The sequence below is a fragment of the Hetaerina americana genome, unplaced genomic scaffold, assembly GCF_022747635.1.
Source record: "Hetaerina americana unplaced genomic scaffold, ioHetAmer1.1.p SCAF_8, whole genome shotgun sequence".
NCBI classification, from domain to species: Eukaryota; Metazoa; Arthropoda; class Insecta; order Odonata; family Calopterygidae; genus Hetaerina; species Hetaerina americana.
The window spans coordinates 28702183-28718786 of NW_027287427.1; the positions used below are offsets into that span (position 1 = coordinate 28702183).

The 16604-nt window shown below is 43.8% G+C and overlaps 1 protein-coding gene across 3 annotated transcripts in view; it reads left to right on the forward strand.

Annotated features, from left to right (window-relative positions):
• Positions 1 to 556: 556 nt before the first annotated feature.
• LOC139697528 (proton channel OtopLc-like) overlaps positions 557 to 16604 on the forward strand; it is a 161774-nt gene continuing 145726 nt past the window's right edge. For all 3 annotated transcript variants that reach the window (XM_071596256.1, XM_071596257.1, XM_071596258.1), the window contains exon 1: positions 557 to 3108. In XM_071596256.1, coding sequence (XP_071452357.1) covers positions 1082 to 3108 — 2027 coding nt within the window. In that variant the 5' untranslated portion in view covers positions 557 to 1081. The remainder of the gene's footprint in view (positions 3109 to 16604) is intronic.

Sequence of the window (16604 nt, forward strand, 5' to 3'; positions counted from 1 at the left end):
TTATTGTCAACGACACTATAATCTCCACCCCGCTCGTCACTCCGATCCCTCCCCTCCATCCCACCATTCTCAGGTGTATACATAATATATACGCGTTCCACGCGAACCAACCCCGGTGGACATTCCTCGTCTCCGTCGAGGTTTCCACAACCCCCAGCGCGTCCACCTCCGCCGCCGCCACCACACGTCTCTTTTCTTCTTGTCCCTGCGTGGAAGAGAGTTGCGTGCCTCAGCGAGCGCACGAAAGGACGGGACGAAGAGAGGAGTGTGCGTTGTAAAGGGAGAGTTTCAGAGTAGGGGGGGACAAGAGAGGGGGAGAGTTTCGTGTGTACGTGTGAGAGTGTGTTTGTATGTGTGTGTGTATGTTGGTGCTGCGGGATAAGGGGAGGGACGTAGTGAGCGGGGAGGGGGCGGAGGGAGGGGCCGCAGGGGTAGAGGGGGTGTGTGCTGGAGAGAGAGAGCGGGGGAGGGGGCGCAAGAGGGGAGCGCGGGCGATCGGAAAGCGCGCTAGTTGGGGAGAGGCCTCGCGCGCGCGCGTCGAAGATATACTCAACACACGGCCGCCGAGCGCGAGTCGGACGTGTCGCAGGGAGCATACGGAAAGGGAGAGTTGAACCGCGGGGTGGGTTTTAAGGAGAGGGTCCCGAGAGCGAGGCGGGAAGTGGAGGGAACGACGCAACGGGGAGAAGATCTCTTTCTCTCCGTACCCCTACTCCCTCCCGGACGCTGCTTTCCCCTCTCCTCCCTCCCTCTCTACGCAAGCGCCACGAGAACCACCCTCCCTTCCGCCCGCCTCCCTGTCTTCCCCCTCGCACCCTCCCAACCACCCCGCCCAGCTCTCTGGGTGTATTTTTTTCGACGGAGAGGATTGGGGTCTCGGGGGTGCAGGGCGGCTGAAGGAAAGAGGGAGTGTCCCTTCTCTCGCTCCCCCGGTCCTCCTTAATGCGTCGTCCACGGGGTGGAGGCGAGGAAGGAGAGGAGGCTGGGGGCTGAGGAGGCCGCAGCAGCCGCCTCCCAGGGCAGGAAAGAGGGAGAGAGAAAGAGAAGGAGAGCGAGCGGCAAAGGGGGCGGCGCCGCATAGATGGCGGACTCGGACGACGACTCGGGCTCCGCTGACCTGAGCCTCAAGTTGAGGAGGGGCTCGAGCGACTCCAGGGATTCCTTCTACATGGAGTTCGACCAGGGGATCGACTCGGACATCGAGGCGGTGGAGGCTGCGGCCAGAGCGGCGGCGGCGGCGGCTGCAGCGGCGGCGGCGGCCGGGGGCCAGTCCGGGGGCAGCGAGGACGACCTCCCTCCACCTCCCCCGCCGCCAGCGCCCGGTTCTGAGGAGGAGGAAATGCTCCCGCCCCCGCCGCCGATGGAGATGACCATGGCGGAGAGGCCGTTTCCATCCGGCGTGCACGTGGTTCATGAGGAGGAAGAGGAGGGTGAGGAAGACGAAGGCGTGAGTGCGACTGGCATAGGTGTTGGAGGAATCGTGGCGTTGGAGCTTGCTGGTGTTCCGGAGCTGGAGGAGGATGAGGAGGAGGAAGCGGAGGGATCGAGGACGACGGTCATAATGGGCGAGGATCAGGAGGGAAACGTGGTGCTTTCGTTGGCGTTGGGTGAGCCCAGGGAGGTAATAGAGGATCGACCGGGGCGGCATGCTCCCGAGGCGCCGGTGGAGGTGGAGGAGAGAGACGAGGGCGAGGCGGACGACAGCCGCTGCGAGTTCGAGGTGGAGGGTGTGCTGGACGTGGAAGAATCGACAGAGGACGGCGCGGAGGACATGTCGATCGCGGTGGACATTTCGGAGATATTGAAGGAGGACAGCGAGCGGGAAATTGACGAAGAAATTGTTTTGCCCCCGGTGATCGTGGATGTTGGGAACATACCGATTGATATTGTGTTGGACTTACGAGAGGATTTACCGTTCACGCCAGAATTGGATGCAAGTGGAAAAATCAGAGAAGAAGAGATATTCCGACTGTCGGTGGATGAAGGGGAAGATATTCAAATGGAGGACGAAGCACCTTGTGTACCCATAGATGATCAGGCTTTGATAAGTCCTTCTGAAGAGTTAGAGAGGGTGAGAAGTCCTTTGGAGGATGATCAGAAGGCACAAAGCCCAATGAAAGAAGCATATAGCCCACCAAGAATTGTTCAGAGCATTCTGAAGGAAATTAAAATCCCAGAGAAAAGAATTCGGAGTCCAGAAGCGAAGGTAATGAGCCCGGAGGGGAAAGTGCAGAGCCCAGAGCGACCTCAGACTCCGCAGAGGGAGGTTCAGAGCCCACCAAAAGGTGTTCAGAGCCCACAAAAAGGTGTTCAGAGCCCAGAAAAAGTTGTTCAGAGCCCAGAAAAAGGTATTCAGAGCCCAGAAAAAGGTATTCGGAGCCCACAAAGGGATATTCAAAGTCCAAATAGGGAAGTTCAAAGCCCACCAAAGGAAGTTCAAAGCCCATTAAATGCTGTTAAAAGCCCACAGAGGGTCGTACAGAGTCCTGAGAGGGATGTTCAGAGCCCACAGAGAGAAGTTAAGAGTCCTGAAAGGGAAATTCATAGCCCACAAAAAGATGTTCATAGTCCACAGAAAGATGTTCATAGTCCACAAAAAGATGTTCATAGCCCACCGAGAGGTGTTCAGAGTCCATTGAAAGACGCGCACAGTCCAGTGAAAGATGTTAAAAGCCCTGTAAAGGAGTCACATAAGATTCGTAGTCCCTTAAGGGAGATGCAAGGAGTTCGCGGAGCCTTGGAAGAGATGCAGAGCATGCTGAAGGACATGCAAAGAGTGCAAAGTCCGTCGGAAGAACCGCGAGATAGAGTTTCGAGGGTACAGAGCCCTCCAAAAGAAACGGAGAGGGTGAAGGGACCCTTGATAGCGGTGCAAAGACCTTGCGAGGATGTTCAAAAGGTGCGAAGCTCACCAAAAGATGTTCAGAAGGTTAGGAGTCCTGTGGAAGAGAAGGGGAAGGAGGTGGCCGAGGAGGTAGCCCCTGGTCCCAGCGGGTCTGCACAGGGCTTGCCGCAGAGCCAGAGGATGCCATCCCCTGCCTCCTCTTCCTCTACGACCACGACGGCCTCCAGCGACAGCGCGTCGACCCCTAGGCGTCAAAGGCCAGGGTGAGTACCAAACATTCAATTTTTCTCTCCCTATGTGTGGCCGCTTGCTTTGGAGCCTCTCAATGCACGCTCATTGCCCGCATTCATGCCTTGTTGTTCCTTTTATTTGTTTGTTTGGGTTGCTTTAAGTGTCACTTAATCCGACTAACGCTGTCTGTCCTAACTGTCGGTGCCGCTACAAGAAGGCTACCCTTTCGAGGATATTTTTCCATAATGGAGGATTTAGCTACAGGAGGGTTATCTTGGAAATGCTGTGTGTATTTATTTCTTCCCCAGGTCACGCAAAGTATAGAAACAACACAATTTGGTTAACAAAACGTATCCAAAAGTAAACATTTGGAGGCTCAAGATGTTTCAGGGGTTGAATTTGGGCCACGCCTGTGAAAGGCTGCATGCCTTTTTACTCAAATGCTCTAGCTAAACGAAAATATAAATAATAAACTCTTTATGAGTTGATCGCGTGACTTTTCGGACATCTATTAAGGACTCTCTAACGGCATATAATTCCCATCAATGATGCAGGGTCAGGCATCAAAATCGTAGTTTTGGAGTTAGAATTCATTTTTTTTAGTAATGGTGGTTAATTATTGGTAGGAAAATATTTAAAAGTTGTATTTAACTGGTAAGACAAGTACTGCTGAAGAGGAACGTACCCATAGTCACGAGATATCGGAATTTTTAAGATTACCGCTCTCTGGATATTCGAAAGATAAGGTAATGTAAACGAACGTTTCGTGGCGAAAGCTAAGATGTCATTCACCCTAAAATTAAAGGAAACACGTGGGGAATGTTTTTGTCCTTTATTGTTAAGTTATTTTGTGTCTCCATCGTAATGATGTTTTCGTTTACATAGTTTGATAATCAAAAATAATATGCTGTTTTTCACTTAATCATTTGCTTATGAGATGAATCATTGATCATTAAAAAAAAATTGGTTTTTATGAAGTAATAAATCGTAAATCCGTGAGTACATGGTTCTACTACCACAGTAGATATTACCTTTTTGGAGTGATTTTGTATTAAATTTATTAGGGAGCAATCATAATTATCATTATCGTAATGATGAATTTCCACGCTGTTAAATACTGGAAAGGGTCTCGCACATGCAATTCACCTTAAGCTCCAAAGAAATTTCCTTCTCCTATTAGACGCTGCTCCGTATCTGCGGAGTAACCTTTAACAATGGGCAGGAAGAGCAAAATTACGAATTTCATTAGAACATAAAAATAGTCTTTTGTTTCCCATTTGTTTGAAGTCGGATGCAACGCAGTGAGCATCGTCTGCGTGACTTCCTAAAAACGTCATTGTCACGGTGCATCGAGAAAATTTCCTATGCACTTCCGTCTGCCTCTCGTTTTTTTGCCTCGCTTTTTTTCCCGTTTGACTTTCAAAGTTGGTAACTTTCCTTTTCATACCCACATGTCTTGACGTCAAAAGCGTCTTCCAACCCTTTTGAAGTGCATGAATGAGTGGTAAGCTGAAGAATTAGATTCTGTAAAAGATGAGCGGTGTCTGATTCACTTCTTCCACCATTTTCTCCTTCCCCTCTCCCCTGGTCGTCTTAAGAATTCGTGTCCGCCCACCCTTCTTCACAGTCTCACTTCTCCTTCCTCTTTTTTCTTCCTTTCTCTTCATCCTCCCACCCCCCCTCCCCCTCAACTCCTCCGACTTTATCTCTTCATCTCGTTTCAAGAGCCTCAAAGAGCTTCCTTCCTTTCCGCCTCTCGCTTTTCCCTTTATCTTGCTCCCATCTAATTCTCACGTTACCGCCCTCTTCTCTCCTCAGCCCCTCACTCCTCCCAGATCCGTGCCATTGTGCCAGAAAGTGTCATTTTGCGCCGTAAGTTATGGCATCACTGGTAGCTAACAGCCTCGAAAAGTGGTGACGAGACAAGCGATCATAAGCAACCTAAGGGTACCTATCAGGGGTTAAGCAAGTAGGGTTCCATTCATTAGGCGCTTTCCACCTGTTTTTTTTTTGGCTCTTATTTTTTTATTCGGGAAGATTAAATTCGCACTCCAGGATCAATGAGGGATATGGGTGGAGTAGTGGGTGGAGGTGGTTGTGACAATCGCCGAGCGCAGGCCCGGCTGCAACCTGCAGTACCACTGCACAGAATGTATCGACAAAAAAGGTCTGGGGACCACATTACTTCTCTCAAAATAAAGGTGGAAGATGGAATTAGTGGCCGGAGGTGATTAACGAAAATTGAAATAATAACCGAAGTTCGTGAAAAATTAAATATATCCAACGGTATCATGTTGGCTAAAGTCTGTTAATTCTATGATTATTGATTCGAATTCGACCGTCTATTTCCGTATGCTCATGTTTGAGGCTTGAATGAAGCTGAGTGCTAAGTAAATGTCCTAAAAATATATCTGTTTAAAAGAAACAGAAATTCTTTATCATCATAGGGACAAGAATTCGGTAAAACTTTAATCAAATAGACACCAGGATATATGTTTTCCACTAGAAGATCCCAGTCCACTGTCTATCGGTTCTAAAACTGTAGACAAACTAATATTTCATCTCGATTGAAGAGAAACATCATGACGCGTAATTAAGGTTTTAATTTTACGTGGGCCCTCCCCACACTTGTGAATTCATTCTCAATGTATGACTAATGCAGAGGACCATGGGGATTTAATTCGCGTTTACCTTTTGATTTTGGTGTGAAAACCATTCAATAATTACCGGATATTAAGCTCAAGAATGCAATTAAAGATTTAACTTTTTAAAAAGCACAAAAAATGGAGTCGTAGTAATCACCGTAGTCTTGAAAAGTACCCCGGAAATAACGCTTCTTTAGCTTTCATTTGGCACGCCGGAAATTGAAGTTTATACAGGAAAGGTGAAAAATTGCATCGTTTTCAAGGTAAAGAGTTTACACGTGCCTTTCAGGTGACCGTCGTTCATCATCGTGGATCCATTAGGGTTTCGCTTTAGAGTAGAAATAAATTACAAATTTACCGCCGACAAAACCCATGAGACCGGCGACATGGAAGAGACTTTCTGCCGAGCGTTAATCGTGTGCATTTTTTGCCATCCATCTGGATCCGAGGCGGAACCAGGGACGACCCCCTCCCGCTTCGGAAGGAATGGCCCGCGGGTGTCATCGTGAAGGGGTGGGGTGTGAATTCCCTTCGGGCCCAGAATCGGAGCACCACTGCGAGAGGGGCTCGCCCAGCCCGATTCCGCACAGCCCCACACCACACGTCACGGGTCGGGCACGGCGCGGCCGCGAGTGATTGTTTACATCAGACCAGCCGTCCCCAATCACGCGAGGTGTCGCGATCGGCGCGACATCCACCAGCGTGCGGGCGCATGGTACTCGGGGACGCACCTTTTGTGTACATGTGTGGCGAGAGGGGAGGGTGCGTGTGGGGGAGGCGGGATGGGGGGGTGCGGTGATGGTGTCCCCCTACCTCCCCCTCTCCTCTGGCGCGCGCGTGTGACGATCCTCCTCCAATAACGATTCCGGATGCGGTATCGAGCGTGTCAGGGCAAGGGGGGGAGGCGGAGGGGAATGGGGCAGGATGGGGTCGTGTCCCACACCTCCTCCCGACGCCACCTCCACCTCCCCCAGCCCGCCTCACGTGTCCCCCCAGTCGATGTGTCCCATGGTCCGCCACCCACGCCTCTGTCCCCCCACATACCACCCCGCCCTCCCCTCCCGCCCCAGACACCACCCCGTGCTCTGGTATTGCCCTCGCCCGCCCCACTCCCCCTCCCCGTGTGCACACACACACACAGACCCACTCTCTTCCACCCCCTCATTAGCACGGCTGTCGATCCCTCCCCAATCTCACTCATCCCAAGTGGCAATCTAAACACACCCTCTCGTCTCCTCTTTGCATATTTTTTTCCTCCCCTTCCCTACCCCTTCCGTCTCATCCTCCTCGCGTCCTCTCATCCCCATCATCATTTCGTGAAATGCTCCGAATAGGCTCACCTCTTTCATTCCGTGCCCCACCACCACCGACACCTATCCATCCTCCCCTCCTCTCCACAAACCCTCCCTAAATTCTTCCTCTCCCACTGCTCCTCCCCCTCCTCAGCTGGGTTCTCGAAAGGTTTTTTGGTCGCAGTCAATGGTTCTTTATCGCATCCCTCTCCCCACTGGGGGTATCTTTTATGTGCTCAACTTTCATTAACTTTTTTTTGCCGCTGGTGTGGGGGTCTTATTATATTTTAGGAGACGCGGTCTGCTGAGTGGGAATTGGGAATGAGGCAGGTTCGCGTGTTTTCATACGAGTTTATGAATAATTTTTTCCCCTTAATGTTTTTTTAAAAAGTGGGGGTAGGTAAAAGACATTCGAGTTTGAAACCTTTAATTTACCGATAGAGAATTTTAATCGTCAGTCGCTTGCTCATTTTGTGGAATTGGGAAATGAATCTGTGATGTGAATTTGAAATCAGCCTTATGGTAGGACAGCATTCTTAAATGTGTATGTTTCATCATTTTTTACGGACGATATTTCATTTTAGGCTACACTCCCAATGAAAATTTCGAAATATTTTGCATGAAAATTATTTAGTTTGCTATAATTGATACTATTCAATTGAGAGCTAGTTAGCTAGTTGAGGAAATGGAAGAAAATTTACTTGGATTACTTTTAATTCAACGAATCAAAGAGGTAGGTCATCATGAAAAAATTAGCTTTTTAATTGTTAAAAATTATCCTTGTGTAAATATTTGTGATTCTAAGCACATATCATTGTTTCATTCAAGCGCTCAATGTTCTCAAAGGAGAAGGTCTTTTTTCTAATGATTCATAATGGTGTGAAATTGATGGCGTGGAAAAACCACCCCCTTCTCTGTGACCTGGGAAGTTGGTTGTGAAAAAAGTCGTATTGGGTGAATAAATATACTAATGCGTTTGAGTGAAAGTCTTTCGGAAATTACCTACTACATGAACAGTGAACATTTATGAAAAATGCAATGTTTATCATTTTCTGAAACAAATACTTTATTTGAGTTGTACAAAAGAATGGTTCATACTTTCAAATTCGTTTTGAATAAATTTCGTGGGTTTTAAAAATTAGATTCGAGTTTATTCTAGGCAAAACTTACGCCACTAACCTCAACGGATTATTTTGATTAAAAGTTGTATTGATATTTGAATGTGAAACCGTTGAAATGTGTAAGTATACATTATAATTTGGCTCTGATACTCGTTAGACACTTATGTTTTAAGGCGAACCTATTATCAATTATGCTTTATTTAGGAATTTCCTGAAAACATCACAAAAATCATTAAATAGATTTTTCTGTTTTAGTCTTGAGTGGGCTGATCGCCCCACATTAGTGACACCAGTGTTATGACCCTCATCCTCACCATTCTGGAAATTAAATTAGCATTGAAACGTTGTTTAAAAAGAGAGGGGGTGTATGGTTGCAAGTTTACTTTAGCATTATTAATAACGTGATGAGAATTTTATGGAGCATTTTGAAAACAACGGTAAATAACAATCGTTTCAAAGGACAATCAATTCGTTTCGTCATGTCTGTAAACTGTAGTATTTAGGAAATTTGAATGCAATCAACGCGCCGAAAAGAATGCGTGTAAATACTTTGCGTAGTACTGCGTATTAATAAAATAACTCCCATTTTACACTATTAAAGGAGTCAATCAGTATGATATACGTACAAACGATTCCTTAGAGCACGGTCGTTTTTCACTCCCCCCTCAGTTTGAAGTCATTCCTACTTGTGAGACACGTCCTGGTTAAATTGGTTAGTAAAATAATTGTCCGATATTTCAAGGGTCAAATAGTCGAGTCCCTTCTAGCATGGCTATTTTGTATTAGTTGGTGCGAAAATTCTGGAAATATGACTTGTGATATATGCCTTGCCGTCGTCTTCTTGGCTCAAATTATATCCGTTCGAAAAAAGGGCAACGTATTTTCTATATTAAATGCCATGTTCGATAAATTTTTGTTTCCACTTTATCCTATTGTGTATATCTGAGTGGGACCAAATTTGTCTATCTGGGACAATAGGGAACCAAATAAATAAGTCAAATGAGGCGTGAACGGATCCCGATCCTTCAAAACACTGGTGTCTACGTAGATTACTATACATGCATATACAAATGTAAAATACTCTACTAAGTATATGAACTATATATATGTGTGTATATATGTATATATATATATTCATTCACGTGGAAATAGATGTAAGGAAAATGGATAGTAACACATCTTATATAATTATATATATATATATATATATATATATATATATATATATATATATATATATATATATATATATATATATATATACTACCTTGATCAAAAAGTTCCCGGAATAACCACCGTGTGGCGCTCCCATCGTTCCGATTTGAGTTCTGTTTTTTTTGTTAAATTGGTACATCTGTTGTTGATATTCCCTTTAAATCTTAGTGTCATAACTTGACATTTGCAAAAGTTACGTAGCCAAGAGTACATCTATCTCTGTGTGTGTTGGCGATTTTTTACAATTGCAGAAATGGATTTAAATTTGCAACAACGAACTTGTATTAAATTTTGCGTAAAAAACGGATTTAGTGGCGCACGGACGTTGGAAATGTTGGAAAAGTGTTTCGGCAACGATTCTCTAAAAAAAACGGTCGTTTACCAGTGGCACGAGCGGTTCAGAAGTGGTCGTGAGTCAATCGAAGATGATGAACGCAGTGGCAGACCATCGACATCGAAAGTCGGTGAAAAAATTGATAAAGTAAAAGAAATGTTGGTCAATAACCGCAAATTAACCATCAGAGAAATAGCGGAGGACTTGAACATTGCCTATGGATCCGCCCAAGACATTGTGGTTAATGATTTGGGTTTCCGTCGTGTAGCAGCAAAGTTGGTGCCAAAAGACCTCAATTTCATGCAAAAAAGAGACCGTGTTGACGTCGCAAAAGACATGATTTGCGAGGCTGAATCCGATCCCACATTCATCAAAAGGATCATTACTGGAGACGAGACGTGGGTTTATGAGTACGACACGCAATCCAGACATCAGGCAAGTGAATGGCGTTCACCAAATGAGCCGAGACCAAAAAAACCACGTCGTTTTCAGTCAAAAAAGAAGGCAATGCTGACGGTTTTCATGGATTACAACGGTGTAGTGCATCATGAATTTTTGCCAGAAGGCCAGACAGTAAACAAAGAGTATTATTTGGGCGTTATGAGACGTTTGCGTGAAGCAATTCGCCGAAAGAGACCAGAAATGTGGGCAGAAAACTCGTGGATTTTGCACCATGATAACGCACCGTCGCACAGTGCTATCATTATTCGTAATTTTTTGACGAAAAATGCAACAAATACCATCCAACAGCCACCGAATTCACCTGATTTGGCTCCCTGTGACTTCTTTCTGTTCAATCGAGTTAAAAAACCATTACGGGGAACGCGTTTTAGCAGCCGAGAGGAAGTAATGGAAAAATCGCAGGAAGCACTGATGGACATACCGAAAACCGACCGTAACTTTTGCAAATGTCAAGTTATGACACTAAGATTTAAAGGGAATATCAACAACAGATGTACCAATTTAACAAAAAAAACAGAACTCAAATTGGAACGATGGGAGCGCCACACGGTGGTTATTCCGGGAACTTTTTGATCAAGGTAGTATATATATATATATATATATACGTTGAGTGGGATATATATTTATCATTTTTCTATTTTTGTGGGCTCTATGCGTCGCAGTCTAATTGCTGTATCAATTTGAAGGCATCTGTTTCGGTATTGAAAATAAAGAATTGGACATCAATAGATTTTTTCCTGAAATTGAAAATAATGTTTAAAATATTCGCTCCATATATAATGAAGCTCTATGTTGTATTATTCTTCCTTTGTTATCACTGATGTATTGGCATCATCCAAGTTTATTTTAATGGGCCACGAAAAAGTAATTGAAGCGCTATTCCAATCCAAGGTTTTGGAATGAATTTCATAACAAAATGAATTACGAATGAACTATTAAATCAGTCCTAAATTTTCACGTTTGTCCTCTTTTCATTGAAGCAATTTTCTTTGCTTTGAAATGATTTTTAAGAATCTGATTACCTATTAAAGCTCCTCATTGAGTGTAAAAGTAAATTAATTAACTTATCAAAATGTTTTGATGATTCCCTAATGTGGCCAGAAGCTTCGTTGCAAAAATGAGAAATGCCATGTGTAAGGGTTTGCATACTTTTCCTCCCCCAAAGTATTTTAATGTGAAGTATATTGTTTATTCAAACAAAACTGAATGAAAATAATTATTACGAAATGCCAAATTGTCTATTTTTTAATGCAACAATTTCAGAGTGTAATTTACACTGAAATTGTTGCATTGAAATGCACATTAGCAGATGACTCCGTTAAAAGTTACTGTTGCGGCATCTGTCTATTTTTTGTTGATCTGAGGGGCTTATGAGAAAGATGGCGTGATGCATCCACTATGGAGGATATTTTCATTCTCCAAGAACCGCGCTCTTAATGAAAATTTTTAAATATTAATATTTTTTTGTACTTGGAAGTGAGGCACCCAGATATGTAACCAAAAACTTCTATTAAAGGGTAATCTCAATTATGAGTACATTCAACAGTGAATACGAATGAATTTTTCTCCTTATGTTTGTAATTATTCTCCGCTTTCCTTTGGAGATTTCTATGCATCTCGTTCAAGCATTTATTTATTCAGTATGAGTCCGAAAACAGCACATTTTGGCCTTTACATCGAACTATTAACAACGATAACAATGGTCACATTCACAAACACCCAAGCCGTAGGTGGAGGAAAACTCACCCAGGCGGGAATCTAACCCGCGACCCTTGGAATGGCAGACGAGGACGTTACCCCGCCGCTACCGGGGTCGGCAAAAGCATGACTGCACTCCCCAATAATTAACGTATTATAGCCATTATAATTTAAATTTTAGACTTATGGGACCGTAAATAAAGTAAATAGTTCTTGATGAGAAATAATTTCAATATTCTCATTTATGTTTTAAGAGAAGAAATTATTGAACTTATTGGAATTTAAGAAACATTCGCTTGAATGCGCTGGATTTAACATTAAATATGAGATAACTCATAAATGTATTAGTTTTATGTGGCCAAATCGGTTTTCCATTCGCTTAGTTTATAAGTTCATGAAACTTCTAAGAATGGCTAAGATGCATTGGGTCAGTTCAAGAGTTATTTTGGTTAGTGAGAGTTTTTGGGTTCCGTGAGTGATAATTGGCTTCAATCGTTTGAGTGAATAAAGCCGTGTAGTTATACTTTACACACTCAGGCTTCACTTCGTGGGATTGTTTGATAACCATATTAAAAGTGTTAGTAGTTCGAAATACAGTCTGTAGAAAATTACCAACTCTTTTAATACCGTGTTCTCTACTGCCGAGCGCAGCAGTGTATTTTTTCCTGCGGACGTGATCACCTCAATTTACGTTCCTTTGTCTCGAAATTTTGTGGGCTCCCTCCAAAATCTCCCTATCCCCAGATCAAGAAGCCTGAGTGACCAATACTTAGTCGACTTTAACGTAACTGCGATTCTCCCACCTACCTCCTCTCTTGCCCCAAGATACTGCGGCCATTCAGGAAACTTCAACAAGCCTCCTCCCCTCCTTTTCTCTGGATAGTTATACTAGCATCCATTTTCGCCGCAGGAAAGTCTATGAGCAAGTCGGGAGGTAAATGGTGCTAGTCGTTTAAAAAAAACGAGAGAAGTTAGAAATATGAACTTCCCTACTGTACGCGAAAATTGTACACGTGATGTTGCTCAGTGATGTTATCTTTCAGTAACAAGATAATAGTATCAGTAACAAGAATAATGTATCATTTTTGTGTTCATTGTATATTTGTGATAATTGCCCTTAGTGGACTTTTTACAGACATTGTGGAACTCCAAGGTATTAATAATGCATTAAACAAGTTCATACCCCCCCCCCATCCAGCCAGATTAATTATGAAAACTAATAATTTCCGGGGTGTGAAAAAATCGATTTACCGGATGTAACATTAGACCGCTAAAGATAGCACCAAATTCTCATCCCTGGCATCTCCTCCGGGGTTATAGATTTTTCATATGGCCCGTGATGAGTTCATCGGAAGCCGTTGCAAGATTTCCTCCTTCCTCCCTTGGCTCCGGAGACGAATTTAACGACATAAGCCGACCGGTGGGGGGCCATTTTGCCGTACGAGCTCTAATTATTAATCCCCCTCCCTCACCGTCTTCCTCCTCCCTTTACCCTTACTCTGAAATTCACGCACTCCATTTGCCATACTCCTCCATCTCAATTCTCCCGGAATATTTTGCGGCAGCCCCAGGGCCCCCCTATGTGCACGCATGCCTGTGTGTGATGAATGCCCCGAGGCCGGGCATTATCTTCCCTTCTCTCTTTCCCCCTACTTCCTTCCTACCCTTCTCCACCGTCCAATGCTTTGGCCTCATTCAACCCTGCACGTGAGACCCATTCGTAGTCGACTGAAAGGGCTTAACTGATTTAAGTTAAGTTCCCCACATCACCCGTACCCTCGCAGCCTAGTTCCGGGCATTCCCTTAGGTCTGAACGCCCCTTCATGTCTCACTCTTCGGACTGTGGGCAGCGTCTCTCGATGTCCCTTGGCTCTCATCCTCTTTCTGGATTCTCGTGGTGGTTATTGCACCTTACGGGTAGGCGGTATGCATCCCGGCTGTGGGAATTCTGGTTATTTGGAATCCTGAAAAATATCTTGCGGATAATCTTTGATTTACTACCAAAATTCTCGGTGTAAAGTGGACCATATAATTTAGCGGGAATATTGTGGGCATCAGCAGCAGGTAAGGACAAGAAATCTTGGATCCGTGATCTGGGTTCTAAGGAACCCTATTAGCTTTTCTCCATTTCTAAGGTAGAATCTAAATAAATGGCAACGCCGAAGTCGAATATGTTATATTTGCTCGCGAGTAATTTTAAACCTTAAGGTGTTATTATCCTCAGGCTCCAAACAGAATTGAGGTAGCGTAGTACACCTGTTTTTTTATCATCCGAGGACATCATATTAACTGAAGCACCTTATTATTTTTCTTGGTTTTTTACATTTTAAGGTAGGTTTTGAACGAACACGAAATAAGCTGTGGTGAATATCTTGGCCTAACTTAACAAAAGACAACCTGACATCCAACACTACAACTAACCCTTCGAACCTGCCTTCCTCCCTTAATTCCGTCCGACATCCCTCTTTTTTTTGCCCCTTCCTCGCTTGCCTAACATGCACCCCTCTTCAACATCTCATTGCCAATCAGAATTCCCTGCGTCCATCTTTCCTGCCTCCTTTGAATTTCTCCCAACAGTCCCCTCTCTTCTCCCACCATGACTAGCACTTACTCGTTTGTTTTCCTTTCTGTCTACTTAACTTTTTCCATTCTTCGTAACACCTGCATTTCCCAAGCTCCCAATCCACGGCTATCATATTGCTTTAACGACCATGTTTCCGCTTCGTAAAAAACCACGGTGAATATTAAAGTTCAAGCGAGTATTTTCTTAATGTTTCTACTTAACGTTCCTATCACGTTTCCCCCTCCTTGTGAAAGATTCTTTGTCTAACGCAATTCTTCTCCTTATTTCCCTACTTCTTAGACTATTTTGCTCGAAAGCCCTTCTAAGATAGACAGTCTGTTTCGTCTGCATTAGTTGATGAACTCCTATTTTAATATTGAAATAAGCTTTGGTCTTTCTCGAAAACCGCATTATCATTCTTCTGATAACGAATATTCTCTCTCCGTATCTATCGCTCTGACTTTCCAATTCGATCAGCAATTTTTGCAATCCCCTGGCTGACTGGTAAGCTAAAACTTGATCATCAGCAAACCTAACTAATTTTATGGAGGTCCCATGGATTTTCATTCCTTCCTCCAGGTCTCCCCATGCCTCTTTCACAATTTCCTCCACACATACGTTGAAGAGCACAAGTCTCTGACATAATTAATTGTTGAACTTGGTGGAAGAGATTGGTCGAAAAGTTTTCCTAAACATAGCTTCCATGCTGTGCTCACCTTTTAACCCCTTTTTCACGAATCCCATGCTCCTTGGGACTTTGTATACATATTTATGAGCAAAGCAGTCGTTTATCGGGCACTCGAGTCAGAGGATCACCCACACAAAAACACGGCAGATTACACCCAGACAAAGTCACCGTCTATCGCTAAGCTGCTCTCGTTCAATATGCCGTGTCCACTGGTGGACCGTCGAAATCGATTCTGTCGGCGGGCTTCGAAAATAAAAACCGTTTGCACACGTGACTCGCGAGTTTGCAAGAGCCGGGCATCTCACAGGCACACCGCAAAAGGAATTTAAAGAGCACTGTATTTATTATTTAATGGCAAACAGCTTTGAAAATTCATGTTCCAGTTGCTATCTGAAATATCTGGCTGCATTCTTCGAGCCTCCTGATCATAAGCCATGCTAAAACTAATATTGAGCATAATATCTTGCGAATCTTCATAAGCATGCAATAAAGGTAGAAAGGTAATACGGGAATATTTAAAATGTTTCCTTATGGAATAGTGTTCAAATTTTTTAGATTGATCTTTCAACTTTCGTTTGCTAGTTTATTGAATGTATCATTCGGCTACTGTCCAAAAAATACCGGGTTTACATTAGAATGGTGCCTAAGAGTACTTCCATCCAAGCTCAAGCAATGTGATTTTCTTGTGATTAGAAAGAAGTCTCCGGTAAACTACAGGCGGCACAGGGAAAGTGACTACTTTACCGTTGCCCTTAATTTTTAAGGTTCATGCGCCTTGAAACTCAATATTAAATGGTTTTTGCCTTCAACCATTTCATAAATATTCTCGTCGTCGTACTTTTTATACCTTTATGATTTTGATTGGGCATATTTCATAAGCAGTACACAGGAAGTGATCAAGTTGTAGAGACAATACGCTTTTGTATTGTATAGGTTTTCGATGTTCATGCTCTTTATTTTGAAATGTCCATTCTTTTGGGTTGGGTTAGAGACGCATGCATTCGTAATTTGGTACCAATATGTAGCTATTGAATTAAGCTAGTATGAGTAGTTTGATCAAGTATACATGCCTCGAGCAGTTTATTTTTTGCGAAATCTTTCTGCTGTATGCCCGTTCTGAATTGCAGATCTATCCCGTAAATTTGACTCAAAGTTTCACTTTCTATCAAATACAGTTTACTTATCTTGGAGGTGTTTTTGGACGTTGATGCTCAAAGTGGTAGGAATACGATAAAAATAATTGAGCCAGGCAAAGAAGTTGTCTCAAGAAGAGAATAAATGACAGGAACGTTAAGGAGGTTTAGGAAAGATGGTGAAAATTTTGGTGGTAAGTGTGGGTGTGTACAGATAGGACTTTGGTCCTTGAAGCAAGACAGGCGTGGATTAGAAGCTTAGGAAAAGTGGGTTTGTAGAACAATGGAAAAGAGTGAATGGACAGCAAGGGAAACAAACGAAGAAGTACCAGTAGTGATGGGGAGGAGAGAAAGTTGGGATAAATCCAAGGAAGATA